General features: G+C 55.0%; 8 protein-coding genes across 8 annotated transcripts; 5 read left to right on the forward strand and 3 right to left on the reverse strand.

The window, feature by feature from the left end:
• Nucleotides 1-433: 433 nt before the first annotated feature.
• On the reverse strand, nucleotides 434-1,318 carry BGZ61DRAFT_458799 (uncharacterized protein; the record flags this gene model as incomplete). Its single annotated transcript, XM_046246806.1, has 1 exon — nucleotides 434-1,318. A coding segment is annotated over one exon (714 nt), but the record flags the coding sequence as incomplete, so codon positions are not given.
• An 854-nt stretch (nucleotides 1,319-2,172) lies between these two features.
• Nucleotides 2,173-3,376, forward strand: BGZ61DRAFT_103247 (uncharacterized protein). The gene has a single exon (XM_046236847.1). The coding sequence runs from the start codon at nucleotides 2,489-2,491 to the stop codon at nucleotides 3,053-3,055; it is 567 nt and encodes a 188-aa protein (XP_046099660.1). The 5' UTR covers nucleotides 2,173-2,488; the 3' UTR covers nucleotides 3,056-3,376.
• On the forward strand, nucleotides 2,174-2,410 carry BGZ61DRAFT_497262 (uncharacterized protein; the record flags this gene model as incomplete). The annotated part of the gene is made up of 1 exon (XM_046251126.1): nucleotides 2,174-2,410. One exon carries the CDS (start codon nucleotides 2,174-2,176, stop codon nucleotides 2,408-2,410), a length of 237 nt encoding a protein of 78 aa, XP_046099661.1.
• Nucleotides 3,377-4,812: 1,436 nt separating the features above from the next.
• BGZ61DRAFT_361482 (uncharacterized protein) lies at nucleotides 4,813-6,138 on the reverse strand (the record flags this gene model as incomplete). The annotated part of the gene is made up of 1 exon (XM_046241269.1): nucleotides 4,813-6,138. One exon carries the CDS (start codon nucleotides 6,136-6,138, stop codon nucleotides 4,813-4,815), a length of 1,326 nt encoding a protein of 441 aa, XP_046099662.1.
• A 1,129-nt stretch (nucleotides 6,139-7,267) lies between these two features.
• On the forward strand, nucleotides 7,268-8,339 carry BGZ61DRAFT_103277 (uncharacterized protein). The gene has a single exon (XM_046236849.1). It carries the CDS (start codon nucleotides 7,431-7,433, stop codon nucleotides 8,037-8,039), a length of 609 nt encoding a protein of 202 aa, XP_046099663.1. The 5' UTR covers nucleotides 7,268-7,430; the 3' UTR covers nucleotides 8,040-8,339.
• Nucleotides 8,340-9,243: 904 nt separating this feature from the next.
• BGZ61DRAFT_103289 (uncharacterized protein) lies at nucleotides 9,244-10,196 on the forward strand. The gene is made up of 2 exons (XM_046236851.1): nucleotides 9,244-9,859; nucleotides 9,918-10,196. The coding sequence occupies exons 1-2, from the start codon at nucleotides 9,547-9,549 to the stop codon at nucleotides 10,052-10,054; spliced, it is 450 nt and encodes a 149-aa protein (XP_046099664.1). The 5' UTR covers nucleotides 9,244-9,546; the 3' UTR covers nucleotides 10,055-10,196.
• A 141-nt stretch (nucleotides 10,197-10,337) lies between these two features.
• On the reverse strand, nucleotides 10,338-11,267 carry BGZ61DRAFT_497264 (beta-lactamase-like protein; the record flags this gene model as incomplete). Its single annotated transcript, XM_046251127.1, has 1 exon — nucleotides 10,338-11,267. One exon carries the CDS (start codon nucleotides 11,265-11,267, stop codon nucleotides 10,338-10,340), a length of 930 nt encoding a protein of 309 aa, XP_046099665.1.
• Nucleotides 11,268-14,939: 3,672 nt separating this feature from the next.
• BGZ61DRAFT_482351 (uncharacterized protein) lies at nucleotides 14,940-16,025 on the forward strand (the record flags this gene model as incomplete). Its single annotated transcript, XM_046249387.1, has 3 exons — nucleotides 14,940-15,100; nucleotides 15,132-15,509; nucleotides 15,773-16,025. 3 exons carry the CDS (start codon nucleotides 14,940-14,942, stop codon nucleotides 16,023-16,025), a joined length of 792 nt encoding a protein of 263 aa, XP_046099666.1.
• Nucleotides 16,026-16,824: the final 799 nt, after the last annotated feature.

A 16,824-nucleotide genomic window follows, 5' to 3' on the forward strand; every position in this document is an offset into this window, starting at 1 on the left:
ATGTATCTCGATAGTATTTTGCTGCCTAGCAAATGCATCCTCCCATGCTGCCTTGTCCATGTCCTGGTTACGCTGGGCTGCCTTGCCGGCCGGTACCAGTACCGCCGGAGTCCAGACCTGGACGACAGCAGGCCTTGATTCTATTTGACGAAAGCGGTAATCCGCAGCTGCGCAATGTAGCGCGGGCAATTACCAACTATATCAAATCCAAAGTCGATCAGTTCCTCCATGCAGCGCCAATTCCCTCACGCCTGACGAATCGTGACAACACCTCGCCCCGTTCCCAAATCGCCCGCGCAGACACAGGAACAGACAGAAAAAGACCTCATCGTACCACCGACTCATGCCCGTCGCGGGCCCGAGCTTCTCCGAAGATCGCACATCAGCACACCGAGAAGTGGTGTCGGGGCTCCACCACCCAACCCGCCCGTTTGTCGCGAGTCGCCGGCGCTGGCTTCATCGGCACACCCATTCTGCGTTCCGTGTTTGCGTGTTTGACTCGGGCCAGGCGCGAAAAAGATACTCGCTGCCAGGCCAGACCCGGTCACTTATCTGGAGCCGCTTCCACATGTAACCGCCGAGACGGGATCGACATGTTGGCTGACTACAGACGGCGGACAATCTCGTGCCATGTCGTCGGCCACGAGCGCATCTGCTTATGACAGCTGAGTCGTTGCAATACGGTGCAGCACGAGACGGACAATAGACCTGGTCCGGCAGTTCTAAATCGAGCCCATCTCATCAAGATACGAACGGTACCGAGTACACCCGCGAGACGGACGCGGCCACGGCGGGAGATGTGCAAAGGAAAAACGAAACACAACAACCACCCACTCGTATCTTGACTAGCCCTCCATCCAACTCGAGTCGGAGGCCATCCAACGAGGCCATTCAACGACCAACCCGGCCCAACCCAACGAAGCCCCTCAACAAGCGGCCTTTTTTTTCCCTTCCTCATGTCTTCTTTTTTTGCCTCGCCATTGCAAAATTCCCTCACTCCCTGCGCACGCACGACTCGGTTTCCAGGAGAATCCGAGAAGCTACATAACGACGAAAAGCCTCTTCCCCATAAGCATAATACTAGACGAACCTCGTTCGCTCGAGTTTGTCGGAAACCCCGATGAAGAAGCTTACTCTGCGCTTCGACCCCCCCGGTTTTCCGCGCTCCCCGCAAAAAGAAACGGGGACAACAACAACAACAACAAGCCAAAAAGGAGCTCCCAAAAAAAAGGAACAATCCACCCACGGCATGGGACGAGCCTGTGGGGAATCGTAATCTGGACCCCCACTGTTCCGCCCACTGTACGGAGGTCCGTCCACTGTAGGTACGTAGCGCAGAGCAGTCCGCCCAGTGCGCAGCGGCCAGCGTCCGCCACTACACCACAGGTACCTACTGTACCCGCGAAGCCTGCCTCGACACCACTGTCCCAAGGCGGTTCCACCAAAACTTCCAGCGTCTCACAGTGCATCTGAGAGCCAGCACAGGCAGCCCGTGCCACTGTCTTTTCCCAGCTTTCGTCGTCCGCCCAGCCCTCCAAATCTCACTGCTGGCGCACGCCCCCCGTTGCCAACCCACCCCCTATCACCCCCTAATTACCACACCCCCGTAACGCCCCAACGCCCCCCTCCCCCCCCTCCCCGGAACCCGCCACCGAGGCTACCTCTGGCTGCCTCGTTCCCCATTTCCATAATTCCATTTTCCATTTTCCCAGGGTTCATATTGCTCGGCTCCGCCCCCATCTCGCATCCCATTTCTATCCCCGGTTCTTCTTCAACATCACCTTTTCACCTTTACCACTTTCTCCTTTGCGCGGGTCTGCATCTCATCACCTCATCTGCCATTCGACTCTTCCTTAACCCTCTCTCAACTTCCCTCTGCTGGTTCTTGCTTGACGCACCCATCAGCCCACACACTGCACTTCCTCGCTACCGCCCTCACACAAACAAAAGGCCAGCTCCTTTGTTTGCTTGTCCACTCCGTTCTCAGGACAAACAAAGAAGACCACCTCTCCTACGAACATTCCACCCCTTTCATCACGCACAATCACACAACGCAGCGCCGGCCGCCTACAACTAGCTTCCAATCGCCAGCGTTTTCTCCGTTTCCTCTCCTACTTTCACCCAAACATCTCCGACCTTCTAGCTCATCTCACCACCACAACAATCAGACATCATGGCTTCTACATCCCAATCCAACTACTACTACGACCCCAGCGCCTACACCTGGGTCCAGCCCACAATCATCGAGGACGATGACCTGACTTTTGACGGCAAGTCCCTGAGCACCTGGTACGAGGAGGAGCGCCGCCACTTGAGCAGTGGCAGCGGCAGCGACGATGGCGAGGAGCGCCGGGGCCGTGAGCGCGTCCGGAAACACCACTCGAGATCCAGCAAGTCACACAAGAAATAAACGGATCACGACAGTACGCATCCGAGTCAAGCAGCAAGCCAAAGGATGGGGGCAACCGTGGCGGCGATGCGGTGAGGAATGGAATACAACAACTCTCGATACCATGATACCCAAACAACATTCCACCGACCCCTTCAACCACTCCCACCAAATCTCACCAGTCGTCACATAATATTGACCCACCTCCTTTGGCTTGTCTCACTTTGGATGCTTCCACGCCACGGCCTCACACAGCATTGCATCATCGCATCTCATCATACCCGCAACAGCTCAGCATCTCCTCATGGAAGGACCATAGATTCGCACTCTTGCTTTTTAAACCTCCCGCCGGATACCAGCATCACCATACACTCGGGATTTCATCTTTTACAACTCAGCAACAACCCCTACACCACAACATTGTACAACTCATCCCGTCCCCATCTCCCGCTCTTCTCTTGCTCTCACCGAAACCACTCGCATACCCCAACATCCAGTGTCCTCTGCTCGCTCCGCATTGACATCGGCACTGGCTCTACCACAACCGCACTTAGACTTTTTTCAGCTCTCTACACATCTAGTCGCGTGCGCGCGACGGAACACACACATGGTCGCACACCTCGGGCGTTGATTTTACTTGGCATTTGGGATACCCCATTTGGTTGATTTTTCTGTTTTTGGATTTTCAGCACGGGCACCTGCATTTGTTCCTCGGATGCTGTGATAGACAATCGCGAGCACTCGGAAATGCGATGGTCGGGGAAGTCGACGACGTGTCCCCTGGTGGTGAGAAGAGAGGAGCATTGGGCATGGGTGACATTTTGGAGCGCATCAGGTAGCTCACCACAAACTGAATGGCAGGAATACCATAACTTAACTTTCACTCAACCTGCTTGACCCCTAGCTCTGCTACGTGAACTCATGTGCTATGCTTGAACGTGTCGGTGGCAATAACCTCGTACTCCAGAGCTCCCCAACGGTGGCATCTGGGAAGTGTCATCTGTGAAGTGTAAACAACGCGACTATGACCGTTGCCACTATCCCCCAAGAGGGAATAAGCTTGTCTGTTCTCTGGCGCCTTTTCTCGTCGCAATCACACCCAAACAGCGCCTCCCAGTGCTCTCTCGTTCACCGCATCACGCCGCAAGTGCAGATGATCCACCGATGAGGTCATCTTCCAGGCGGCCGGCGCCCCCACGATCTGGACGGGCAGCGCACAACAAAACTCGAGTCCACGGCCAGTCATGCCACGCAAGGAAACCAGACTCCCACCAGTTCGCCTCGTGCGCGGACCAAAGCAGTGCCGAATTAATTCACACCCCTCCCCCTCGGTCGGGAAATGCGGATCGTTTCGCTGGGCGCTGTAATAGATGCGCTGGGTACTGCGATTGTCCTGCGTCGATGACGTAGCTTGTGTTTTGCAGCGGCGCCGGGTTCCTTGGTCCCTTGCATTTTCGCAGCTTTAGAACCCTGTCCCCCTGTCCAATCTTTTGCGCAGCTTTCCAGAGAAGCTGGCTTAAGAGGGACAAAAAAAGCTGTTTCCTGTTTCACGGCAGTTCGGATGATCGGCAGTAAAGATCTGTCAAAAAATCTATGATGCGTGTTTTCTGCTCCTCCGGCCGAATAGAGATGTTGCCACGCCGGGCTCGCGGCTTCGTACGAGATGCTGCTTTCTGAACTCTGCAAAATGCCCATCCCCACGTCGTCCATGATGGAGCTTCAGTGCGAATGAATGCCATGGCCCTTAAGGTTGCACTTTTCGCCAGGCCAGATCCTGTTGTCTCAGTTGGCAGACCACATGCACGTGTAAGGTGACATGGGTCATCCGGCAGGCAGGCCCAGGCCTGAGATCGTGTAGGTAGTATCGGAGGGTCAGGCAGTGGTTGCGTGAGGCCATCCCGTGGGGGGCTCTTCTCTTTTTCATTGGCATCAGGTCACTCGTCGCCCGTCCGAAGTGGTGCCCTTCGCGAAGAACGTGTTGTCTTTAAAGACAACGTGAGGCCGCGTGCTACGTGTTGTGACGCCCAGCCTCATTTTGATGCTGTCGTTCGATGTTGGGCGCTGTTGCACTGTTGGTGGGCTCCCTCGCTGTCCGCCCTCGTTGTCTGCCGGCGACGATGCCTTCAACAAGCATCAACAGAAAGTATAACAGTTGGGCATCTCGTCTTGGTGGTGTGCCCCCGTCACGACACCCTCCATCGAATGCGGTATCTCACAGCGGTTGGTAGGACTTGCGATGGAGCTACATGGCATCATCTGATCTGTAGTCCTCCTCCGTATCTTTGCACACACTTGGCCCTATCTCATTTGGCTTCAAACCAGCAGAAACCCACGAAACGTCTGCCCGATGTAACGCCCTGAAGATCTCCCAGATGCCACACCTTGAGCATTTCCTAGATGCCACACCTCAAACATCTCCCGCCCTAGTCCCGCCAGTCCTGTTTCACCCGCCACATGTCGTCGGCCTGCAACCCACCGCCACGGATCAGCTCGCAGTCCCGATGCCCCCATTTCTTGCGGAAGATCTCGCGCCCGGCCTCGGTCAGGATATCAATCGCCTGCTCGATGCCCGTCGCGGGGTAGTAAAACGGCTCGCCCCGGCCGCCCTTCTGACCTACCTGCCACACGTTGCGCTCCCGGTCGCCGTGCTTGTAGTGCGACATCTCCTCGGCAATCTTCGACAGGCTGCGCCAGTACTTGAGGGCTTCTCCCTCGTCGCGCGGGGTGACATCGCGCTTGGCTTTCCCGTCGTCCGGCTTCGGCGGCGGGGGGTTTGGGTCGGTGAATCGCGGGACGATCGAAGTGTTGCGGTACAGAGCGCCGAGGTCGTCGAGGACGGTGCTCACGTCGGTGATGATGCCGGCCTTGGCATCTCGCTGCCTCCATTTGGCCATGTTCAGCCGGGAGTGCATGTCGCAGTCCGTCATGTAATACGGAATAAACGTGTCCCATCCGCCGACGTCTTCGTATGCCTCGCGGTTCACTAGTGCGAGGTGGTCGTAGGCGAAGAAGACGTTGGCCCACCGCGTTTCCGTGTGGAGCGTATAGTTGAGCTCGGTAAGGCACAGCTCGTAGACCGTCTTGTATTTGGGGTCGGAAGCCCACGGAGTGACTCCCTTTTGGCCGCTTTCGTAGGACAAGGCGAGGACATCCATATGTGACCAGAAGTAGTAAGGCCAGTCATGCTCGTGGGAGAGGTGGATGTAGTAGTTTTGCAGCTGTGCAAAGTTCATCAAGACGGGCGTCCTGATAACATTAACCCCGAGCTTTTTGAGTTGCTCGTAGTTGATGTAGTATGGGTTCTGAAGCGTCAACTTTCCTTCCAAGTTGGCACGCTGCACGCCCGTATTCTCAACAACGTAGATCTGCTCGGCCGGCCATCCAGCCGTGATGTACGAGACAACGGCCTGGAGCAGCATCGGCCATGATCGCGTGAAGCCGATCAGCAACGGCGGCGCGTACTCGATGCCATATTTCTTGTGCAGTTTCTTTTTCGGGACGTTCCACTTGGGGATCGGTGGGGGAGTCGAAGTCGCGAGCGCCGGAAAGGGATCTTGAACTGCGGGTGGCAGCCACGTCGGCTCGGGGAGGTATTCGGGATGGGGCGGCTCGTTGGGGTCTTTGTGGTTCGTAAAGTGTTTTTCAAAGTACGCTCTTGGCCCGTCTACAACTAGGAGTAGGAGAGTCAACGTTGCGACGAGGAGGACCAGGATGATGAATCGTCGGCTTCGAGGGTTGATCAGAAGCATGATGGCTGCCAGCTCACACGAATGTGAAAAGAGAGCTGTGAAGTTGGCTGTCGTCGGAAATCATGTGCGCCGATAGAATGTCGTGCATGATAATCACTCACGTCGCCAACAGGAACAGGCTGAGGGTAGCTCCTGCGAGGACAGGCTTGTCCAACCGAATCTGCGCTTGTCGAGTATCGCCTTCTCTTGTGTCCCAGAACCAGGCTAGCTCTTGATTTTAGATTCTCAAAGCTGCATTTGCCAAAACGGGATGAAAATGATTGTGGTTAGAAGTTGGATGGTCTTCGTCAGCCGCAAAGGGGGAACCGAAAATTACGAATGTGCAAAGCAGACAACGCCACACACATCGCCAGGCAAAACACAGAAGGATCTGCTTGGTCCGTTTTAAATTAACATGCTGCCTGCGGCCGCTTCAGGAACCCCCAACTACTGCGTCTGCCGGGTCAGGGGTAACAACGAGGCGCGAGGCTGGCAGGACGGGGCAGTACAAAGCCTCGCGGGAAGCCCACTTGATTTGCACGTTACACAATGCATGCATTGGTCCTTTGCGGGCTAGATGGAACTGGGACCGCGTCATCTCGGGCCGTGAAATCGGTTGGAGGATTTACGAGGCAGCAGAAGGGGGGACTATGCTTCAAGAAACACAGGGATCGTCGCGGAGGATTTTGCCGCTTATACGGTATACGCTAATTATACGAGAACTCGGAAAGTCTCGGTGACTAGTTCGGGGTTTTTTGTATTCTGTTTTTAGAGTGAGCAGGAACAGGTATGGTTTCATTAACAAGCACCCACGTAAGTCTATTATGGATCTATTCAACGAGACAATACCTAGTGCTACGAGTCAACCAACGCCATAGGGCTGAGCGTTGTCGGCACTCGGCAGAGGCAAAGGACGCGATTATTATTAAGGACACACGGATCGCGATGCACGGGCGAGCCCGATGCCAGGGAGGAAGCATGGCGTAAAGTCAAGCCCCCACTCGAGAAATGTCAATATGCCCGTGGCGCAGATCCGTTGCGCTGTATTCAGCTGCCACGGCGCTGCTTGCTTTGTTGGACCCATGTTCTCGCCCTTATTGTCTGGGTTATTGTCTTTGCTAGCGACAGATGCGGAGGAAATAGTCCAGGTCCTAGATCGTCCGTGGCGTTGTGATGGGATCTAGACCGAGGGGCAAGGATGGCGGCGATGGACAGGGTTTCGCGGCATCCCCTCGTCGGGATTGAATTGGGGACATCGATGATGGTAACCATTTCTCGCATCGCCTTAAAGATATTGCCATGTATGTTAAGTAATGCGAACTGGCGGGATACCCAATCCAGTAAACCCCCTCCAGCTTGGTTGCAGCGAGTGCATCTGGCAACCCTTGCGAGTGACATACTTGCAGGCATCCTCGCCGATCCTCCGCATTTCTCTGCCGGGATCCAAAAGAAAACACATCCCCCATTGTCTTGGCCTCTCTGGTCATCGGATTTTGTCACAGCGGAAATCTCATGGCTCGCGCAACCCCTTCAGGTCGTCACTTTTCCCACCGCATCCGCTGACTGTACAATCAGCAGCCTCACCTAAAAAGCGCCCGCACGGAAGAAGCAAAATCACGGTAATCATCCTCACTTGTCGCCGCCGTCGCCGCCGTCGCCGCATGGCCATCGGATCGCTCGGAGCTGGCGTGCGTTTACACCGACGTTTTCGACAGGTTGACTCACGCCTTGTGCAGCCAGCCACGGCGCGCAGTGTGCCGTGGTGGTGCACTGTGCACTCCCGCACTGCCAGTGACTGCGGCATCATCCACGCCGACATCATCATCATGAGATATCTGCTCGTCGCCGATATGGCGCGAACCTTATCGCGGCTTGCGACACGTCTCAGGTCTGGGCCTGCTGTCACCAGCCCTCGAGGCTAAGACCCGGTGACCCAGCGCTCTTATCTATTCCGCATCCCCCGCCGCTTCGACGCTTGGCTCCCATGTGCCAAGCGCGACAAAGCCTCGCACGCGACCTGGGCGCCGTGGAATCAGGAAGTTTGAGCATCGAGGCCAAGCCCTTCCAAGCCCTCCCCCGCTCAAGCCGAGCCCAGATGTCGAAAAAAAGGCTTCGGGCTGGCGATAGGTTGTCTTATGGTTGTCGGGCGGGCCATGATGCTGACCATTGCGTGGTCTGCTTGGCTGATGGGCTTGGCTGGCTTGGCTTCGCTTTTTGTCTCGCCCTGCCTCACCCTGGCTGGCTGATGATCAGCAGTGCATCTGCTGTCGCTGCGGACATGCACACATTCGCACCCTTGCAGGCATTAGTTACTGACGGTTGCAGGCATTCCTGACTGTCACTGCGGCACAGGCAGACAGCAAATGTCACTAGCAGACCCAATCCCGGGCTCCAAATGCCGATGCCGCCGTCCATTCGCATGCCGGCCGCGTCCCATTCGAGGCGTCTCTCGCCCGAGTTGGCGACTTTGAGCGAGATCGTCAGCTCCCGCACTGCCCGCGGCGACATCCAGCCCGTAATCCATGATGCAACTAACACTGCACACTGTAGCTCTCGCCGGCGTTGACTCACTCACGCCCGCGCATCCGTGTCCATCCGCCTGTCTCGGCCTATTCCCAATCCATGGCTCGTCGACGGAAACCTTCCTATCCGTCCCAGCAGAGCCACCATCTCCAAGTCTGAAGTCTACCGTCAAACCCTCCACAGCCTCTCTCCTCTCTCCCCTCGCCCTGGACCCATTCGACGCCGCCAGCCAGCCTGGGCATTCCCCCCTCTTCCTGCGGCATGTGACGACGCCCACCCTCCATCAGCGCGCGCCATGAGGACAGTCCAAGGGTTCCCTGAATGTGGTTGACGCCCTGCGCATCGTGGCGTTGGCGGCCGGGCCCAGCTCTGCTGATGGCTGCAAAGTCTGATCCAAGCCGCTCGCCGTTCTGCCGCCGTTGGGCACCGATTCCCCGGGAGAGGAAAGGGAGGGAGGGGCGAGAGGCTCGAGGCTCAAGTATAATAGGACTCGCTTTGACCTCTTGACGCTGCCCTGCATCTCCAAAAAGAAATCCCCCCTAGCAAAGCAGGGACCGACCTTGTCTCTTAAGTGAGCCACTGTGATGACGACCCACCTCAACGCAGCCAACGCATCAACGCATCAACTTCGGGACCGTGATCTGGACAAGAAACAAGAAAGAAAAAGCAAGGAAGAGACTTAATCAACACGCCGCTCTAATAATTGAGGTCGATGAATTGAATTTCGTTCATAGCCCCATCCCTCTGCACCGACTGTCGTCGTCTTCCCACCGCTTCTTGTCAATACGAACACCACACCACACCACTCTACTCCACTTACACCACACTGCAACACTACAACACTGCAACACTGCAACTCTACAACACTACAACACACGCACAAACACACACACACGACCATCCATCATGTTTCGTGAAAACCGCCCCAGACGCCCGTCCATCATCTCCGTCGTCTCCGCGTGGAGCTCCCCCAGCGACGACGGCATCATCGTCACCAAGCACCACCGCCGCACGTCCGAAGACCGCGTCGCGATTCCCGAAATGGAGCGCAGCCGCCAGGCGAGCACCTGCTCCGAGCAGAGCTGCGAGGGCATGACGGCCGACGAGACCAGGGACCTATGGAGGTGCATGCTGGAGCTCCAGCTGCGGTACGGCTGCTACAACTCCACCCGCATAGACATGGCTCTCGACGCCGGCGACAACGGCATGGACCTCATGCGTGCGTGCTCTGCTCTCAATGCATTCAATCTAGAAAAATCGTGCTAACTCGCCAATAGCTAACCGCTTCATCATCGACACCCTCAACGAGTCGGTCGTCCATCTCCCCGACGAGGGCCGCGAGCTCTTGAATCGCTACCTGTGCCCCTCGTCGTGCGCGGACAAACAGAAGTGGAAGTTCTGGAAGAAGGAATAACGGTCATTCGTTTCCGGGAGCCTCCAAAAAAATATCTTCTTAGTATAATTTGCGTATCTGAGCATGGACATTGGGTGCGATGGGCATGGGTTTGGGCGTTGTTGCTGGGCACTTAGATCGGGCCATTGGGATGCGGCACATGCAGGAGTTGACATCTAGACTGACTGCCTACCTCTTACGACTTACCAAGGCGTTTTAATCAATGGATACCCGACCATATCAGAATGGAATCATATTTATCTTCAGAGGCATTAGCGCCCGCGGCCTCGTTAATCGTTATTCACTACAGCTTTACCTTCATAAACTCGTGTTCTCCATATCCCATGTGCTGCGCTTGGATGTGCATACTATCCAGCACCCGGTGCTTCACGCTCGCATCCACAATATCCATGCCCGCAAACCCCCCATGCGTCTCCTGGAAGTCATACCGCCGCAGCGTCTCCCACATGCGCGCCATCTCCTGCACGCTCAGCGGGATGAAGTTGGGGATGCTGTAGAGGAACGAGAACGAGTTGAGCCCCGGCGGCCGCTCGCGCGTGGCGCCCAGCGCGTCCGTGTCCCACTTGCCAACGCCGGAAAAGGTCGTCATGAGCGTGTCGGCGATGAGCAGATGCCTGTCGAAGAGCATGACCATGGATCCGGGGAAGTGCCCGCCCAGCTTGATGGCCTTGACCCCGGTCCCTTGAATCTCCGTCTCCGTTTCCGTAAGGAGTACCTGGTGTCCCGAATCCATCGTCGTCCATGATTTGTCCTCGGACGCCAAGTACACGGGGCACTTGAAGGCCCTGGCCCATTGCACATGCGTGCTGTAAAAATGCGGGTGGCTGATGACGATGGCCTTCAAGCCGCCGAGAGCCTCAATCTTGGCGATGGTCTCGTCGTCCAACAACGAAATGCAATCCCAGAGGATGTTTCCAGCCGGCGTTTGTATCAACATAGCTCGCTGTCCGATGCTCAGCTTCGGCACCGTCGCTATGAAGGTGATCCGCGCATCCGATTCACACGGCGTGAACTCGTTCTGGTGCGTCTTCCGCACGTCTCCCAGCGTGGTAAACGACTGCCCCGACGCGGGCACGAACTGCCGCGGGTCATCGCATATATGGCAGCTCTTGACGGCAGCCCGGTCCGCTGTAGGGAACTGAGTGCCGCACGTCACGCAGAACAGCCACGTCGCCGCCGTGACTGGGTCGTAAGGCTCGGCGGTAAATGCCATGATGCTGATCGGAGCGGCTGCAACAGTGAGGCTAGGGTATCCACGTTCGCTTGCCGCAGATCTCAGACCTAACTCAGTCGCTGCAACTACCAAGGCAGTAACTAGAATCCCTGGGCGGCCAATTCATAGACCTAGACCTAGACCCTTGGTCTTCTCAAATGAGGCGGAAGCAACAGAGCCAATATTTATTGCAGCCTCTCTACAACCGCCAGCGGCACGTGGCTTCACCTCTCCCCCCACTTACGAGAGCCGGCCCAAGTTTCGGCCGACGCATCCCGCATCTGATTGAGCGAGTCTCTTTGGAACTCGCGCCTTCATCAAGTCGCGAGCCGCGAGCATCCGACGACGGAGCGGAGGGCGCCCCAGTCGGGTAAACCATTGGGTCGAAAGAGCGGGCGAGATGCTCCCACTTATTCAGCACCGCCGAAAGTGGGGGAGAGCTAGCATCATCAACGGCACATTGACGTCACGGCATCGTCTTGACACCCACTTGGATAACACAGCTTGAGGAGTCATTGTCGCGGGGCTTTCCATTCTCAATAGCGCATGTAGTGGATTGCAATAATTAGCACATTTAAGACTATATTTAAGCAAATAATTAACTCTTTACCGGCCGGATGATGTCACCTAGAAGTGTAGGTGAATAGGAACATCAGCGACGGATTTCTTGTTCCGTTTACATAAATTCCTTGACTCAGATCCGCCTGAATGTGGTGCTCTTCACTTCTGAGGTTCAATCGATATGTCGATTAGTCGATTAAGCTCGTGTCGATGGCCGCCAGGAAGCTCTCTTGTCAGCCTTATGTTCACCTCAACCGGGAAACAAGTCATCCCAGGGCCCGTGGGTTCTCAATTCTCTCCAGAGCCTTGAGAAAAAAAGTTCTACTTCATCGGAGCTTCTTGATCGGCTGGTTTCAGGAAGCAGCAAAATCAGGTTGCGTATTCTGCCGTGCACAAAATTGTCTGCGACCAATACCCTTGTCACCAGCAAGTGTAGGCCAGGCGTTTAACTTCAATAATCCCATTTCATCGGGAGCATAAGATTATGTGATAACCTTCTGGGTTCTAGAGGCACAGATGTTTCCCGCGGCCAAAAGTTAGCTCTCCAATCCGCCATGCATGTGATCGACGAGCAACCATGCCTGCGCTTGACCAAGCATGAATGTGATGGCTGCAGAGCTCGAGCTTCCCTCACTCTCCTGCCTCTCAGACGCATCAATCTTAGTGTTTGTGAAAGTAGAGTTCTCCAACAGCAGGCATTACGAGGCAGTGGGTCAATCGCTGAGGAGGATGCTAGAATGATGTCGGTTACAGAGCGGTCAAGATTGGTGGCCAGCAAATCGAAAGCCCATACTGCGTAGAAATCAGTGCTTGTTTGCCGATCTTACCTTCAACATTGATTGGCATATGGGGGTTGGTTCCACGGCGAAAGTGCATCGACTGATGTGACTAAGATAGGCCCGCCAAATAGGCCAGGCTTCACAAGGGGCGTCCCTCGACCATCTGGCAATCCCTATTGTCCAATAACTCCCCCTTCCAACTCCTAAATTTCCTTACTTCTTCAGCCCTGATCAAATTTACTCGCAATGCTTGTCGTTCCAGCCCAGATCCCCTAATTCGATATGGTCGTGTTCCGTGTGGCTGGCACTTTTCCCATCGAAACCGACCATTCCGATCCCTTGGTAAAATCGCGACTTACTCCTAGTGTTCTCTATTCCTTCTTTCCGTTGCTCTCATAATTGCCTCCTAAGCTTGCATTGAATGGCGTACGGGCAATTATCTCCTGACGGTGACGCCAACCCCCTTTGCACCAAAACAGTGTGAGACGTACAGGGTCGCTTTTTCGCAGTGTCACCAACCACTTCAACATTACTCTAACTTACCTCCAGTTAAAACAACACACCTAGGCTCCTGATTCCCTGCTCCGGAGATCTTCATCGCAGAGTTGTCGTTGTATCAAGGCGCACTGAGTCATCACGTCACGAGTGTCAGACGGACGCGGATTGGCAAGATGACAAGAGATGGATGTCTTGGAAATCTCACTAACTTTAAGCTTATACGGCTTTCTAAGATCGTATTGGGAAGTTCCTGCATGAGTAGAGGATCATGGTGTGTCAGGTGGACACCATCATGCGGTGGAACGAAGGAATGGCCAACACCCTCCACAGTAGGTTTTGGGCGCCGCATCTACATCCCGTATGCAAGATCAAACGCAAACTTTGTTTCAAATGTGTTCCTATTCGCCTACATTCGGCATCATTGGGCTTCTGGTTGGCATTCCCAGCTTTCCCTACACCCCTGTTCCATGCCAGCGTTTAAAACATACGCCCAACTCAGCGGGAGCTCTGAGAGGCCGCTTTAATATGTTGTGTCAGGTCTTAGTTATGTGTTATTGCCTCGGACCTGCATGCTTTGGTCCTGACTTGTCCCCGGCAGGCGCCAGGTGGCAAGGGTAGCTAATCAATGCGAAGCGCGGCTCCTAGGTTAGGTTACCATTTATACCCTGGTTGGCTCCCACCTATTTCCTGGATGTCCTACAATAGTCTCTATCCATCTAGTCCTGCTCGAGTCTGAAGGCTATGTTCTATGCGCTATGACACATGTCGCGATGGAGTTAACGACCTGGGCAATGGCCAGCCGCCACCTATTACCGTGCGTTTCACCGGCATATATAGGTGTATGTCCCAATCAAGTCTAGAACGTAAAGTTCTAGGTTTTCCTAGGAGATTCTCCTTCCTTGTGAGAAGCATTGACAAAATATAGGTTAACGACTAATGCCTACGACGTCCTAATATAGTCGCGACGAGGGGTATTTCAGCATCATCTCCATTACGACAGCCAAACAGAGTGCCCGTTTCAGAGAAGATAATAACAATGCATAGAAAGTTTAGAATGATATATCTTGTTCTAAATCTCCTATGAAGTAACACCAACTCCTTTCCTATCGTACCATGAAGGAGTAATACCTCAACCACGATTGTTGTGGTACCTACCCTGGACCATATCCTCTCGACTTCGGGCCATGGTGCCAGCACTTACACAAATCAACAGCTTTTCTGTCGAGGATGGCACTAATTGAGTCAATAATTCTATTGATATAATAAACGTGAACCAGACGGACCTGATTGACTCGGACGGGACCAGAAATGACCCTGGGTATGAGCACAGCAGGTTACGGAATTGCTCCATTGAACGAATGCTGATCATGAACCGGAACTACTATCAACAAATAGGCACTTTTGACTACGCATTACCGGCACGCAAGTGACATTGTTTCACATTGAAAGAGCCATTGAACCCAAAGGATTGATCTAAACAAGCATTCGTCACCTCACAGACGAAAGCGTCACCGGTTTAGTGAATTGCCTCACCTGCCACAGTTCTATCAGTCAACTCTCTCTAACAAACGGCACCAATTATCCCGCACAGCTACAATCATACGAACACATGGCAAGCATAGAATCACCACAGCCGTCGCCCTTCGCCCGAAAACCTCCAACGTCCAACCGAGCTCTGCCGCGTCCTCGCGACAGCACCTCACCGCCAGACAACGACACCGTCGCCCACAAACTCCCGATGCAAAACTAAACAACGGCGAGGCACATAGCCACGTCAACTCTGCCTATCCGCCAGAGGCTTCTCCGCTCGGGAAAGCACTCGCAGCACGTCGTGATGCGGCCGTGGGACGAGTCTATCCAGGGTCTCACGCAAGGTACTGCGCGGCGTGCAGCAGGATCCCCTCGTCGCCTCGTCCAACATACATGTGCCGACGGTGCCGTCGAGGGTTCCTACGTCGGCTGCAACTCTAGGTCGCGGTTAAGCATGCACAGTAAGTAAGTACGTCGGCCCATGACAGCTGTAGAGGTGGCCCAACAACTGGTTTGCCACTGCGCTTCAAACCACACGCTTCCACGTAGAAGAGCCATGTGCACCCCATGCAAACGCCGTCGCAGCCGCGGCGCTTCGACACTGGATGAGATCATGTCGACATCACACAATTCGCCCTCTACGCCTGCAGTCCTTGACCGGCCCCAGCGAGCAATGGGCTTCTCCCCGGAATGCGCTGTTCCCGGTTCCATCACATGTCCACGCCGACATCAGCCCCGGACGCCGGGATGGCCTCAATGTGGGACAACTCCCGCGCCAGCAGCATCGCATCGCATCGCATCGTGGCCGACGCTCGGCAGCCCGCCCCCACCTCGCTGACTCCCCAGAGCATCCCCGAGAACAGATAGATAGTAGGTAGGTAAGCAGGTACTGTACAGTAGGTACATGTATGATCGGGGTTGATCCTCTGGCGAATGAGGTGTCGCCACACGGCGCCAGCCACGATCCAGGCCTGTCCCGCCGCGTGGATTTATTTGCTTCTGCAAGCAGCCGCCCGGGTCCCCATGGAAAGCCTCTGGAGGCAATGGCCATTGTCGAGTCGGATTGAGTGACTAACACACAAGCCGTGCAGAGGGAAATTTGTCAATTCCACAGCGGTGAACAGGATGAACCCGCAGGGCGCCTGCTTACTCCGTCGCTGACTCTCCCCGTGTTTTCGCGGCTGCGTATAATTTGCAGGGATATGCCTCTTGGGCACGGCTGGTCGAGAACCTCGGAGGTCGAGAACCTGAGACCAACAGTCTCGCGCGACTTTGCTGCATGTCGGCCATGGCCCCGGACTCAACGGGTGCCGCGTCTCCGGGTCGTCCGGCCCATCCGCATCTTAAAGTGTCTGGGGCAGAGCTGAGCTACGCTGGTACGGCGCCGTAATGGCTGAGACGGGAGCATTCAGCGAGGAATTTCCTTGCAGAAAATAAATTGGCCGCGGCTGAGAGGCGCAAATGGCTGTTTCATCCAAACCGAAATGCAGCGTTGGGATAAGGACGTCCTAGCCGAGGGACAAGGTTTCTCAACCGTCAGACTTCAAGGTCAAGCCCGGATGAGAACCCTCACCAAGTATCTTACTTCTTCGCACCATCTTCACACGCACGACTGCATCAGATCCCAGCCACCTCAAGCCATTTTTCAATTGCCGATTCGATTCCAATGCCCCCTTGCTGATGAAAAATGTGACATCTGATTGCCGAATTCTCTTCACCTAGGGCACGGTGGAGTCACCTAGCAAAAAGAAGAAGAAAAAAAAACTTCATCGCCGTTCTCCATCCACCACCAGCCCAGAGAGCCAGTGATGGTTGCCCACCTTTTCAGGGCGCTCTGCTAGCCCGGGGCATGCAACCACTCAACCGTCTCCGGTGCCTGAGCACAGCGGAACGGTGCCTGAACTGACCGATCCGAATCGAGCCAGTAGCAGGGCGGCGGCTGAATGCTACCGACTAGTTAAAGCCAAATTGTGGATGGCCTCAGCCGAGACCTGTCTCTCAAGTCACACTTTCCAGATGCGATCCCTGCTGCATAACGGCATGTTCCTGGCTCTCAAGACGAAACAGAATCCTTTGGTCGTCAAGAGGTAGACGAAAAAGCAATAAAAACCATCTGAGAAAGCTGCGAGAGCTCTTCCCTGCCGAAGCATGGCTTTCGTCCTGCTGCAGCGGCCAACTCAGCTGGGCTC

Source organism: Ilyonectria robusta (genome assembly GCF_021365365.1).
Source record: "Ilyonectria robusta strain PMI_751 chromosome Unknown BGZ61scaffold_21, whole genome shotgun sequence".
Taxonomy (NCBI): domain Eukaryota; kingdom Fungi; phylum Ascomycota; class Sordariomycetes; order Hypocreales; family Nectriaceae; genus Ilyonectria; species Ilyonectria robusta.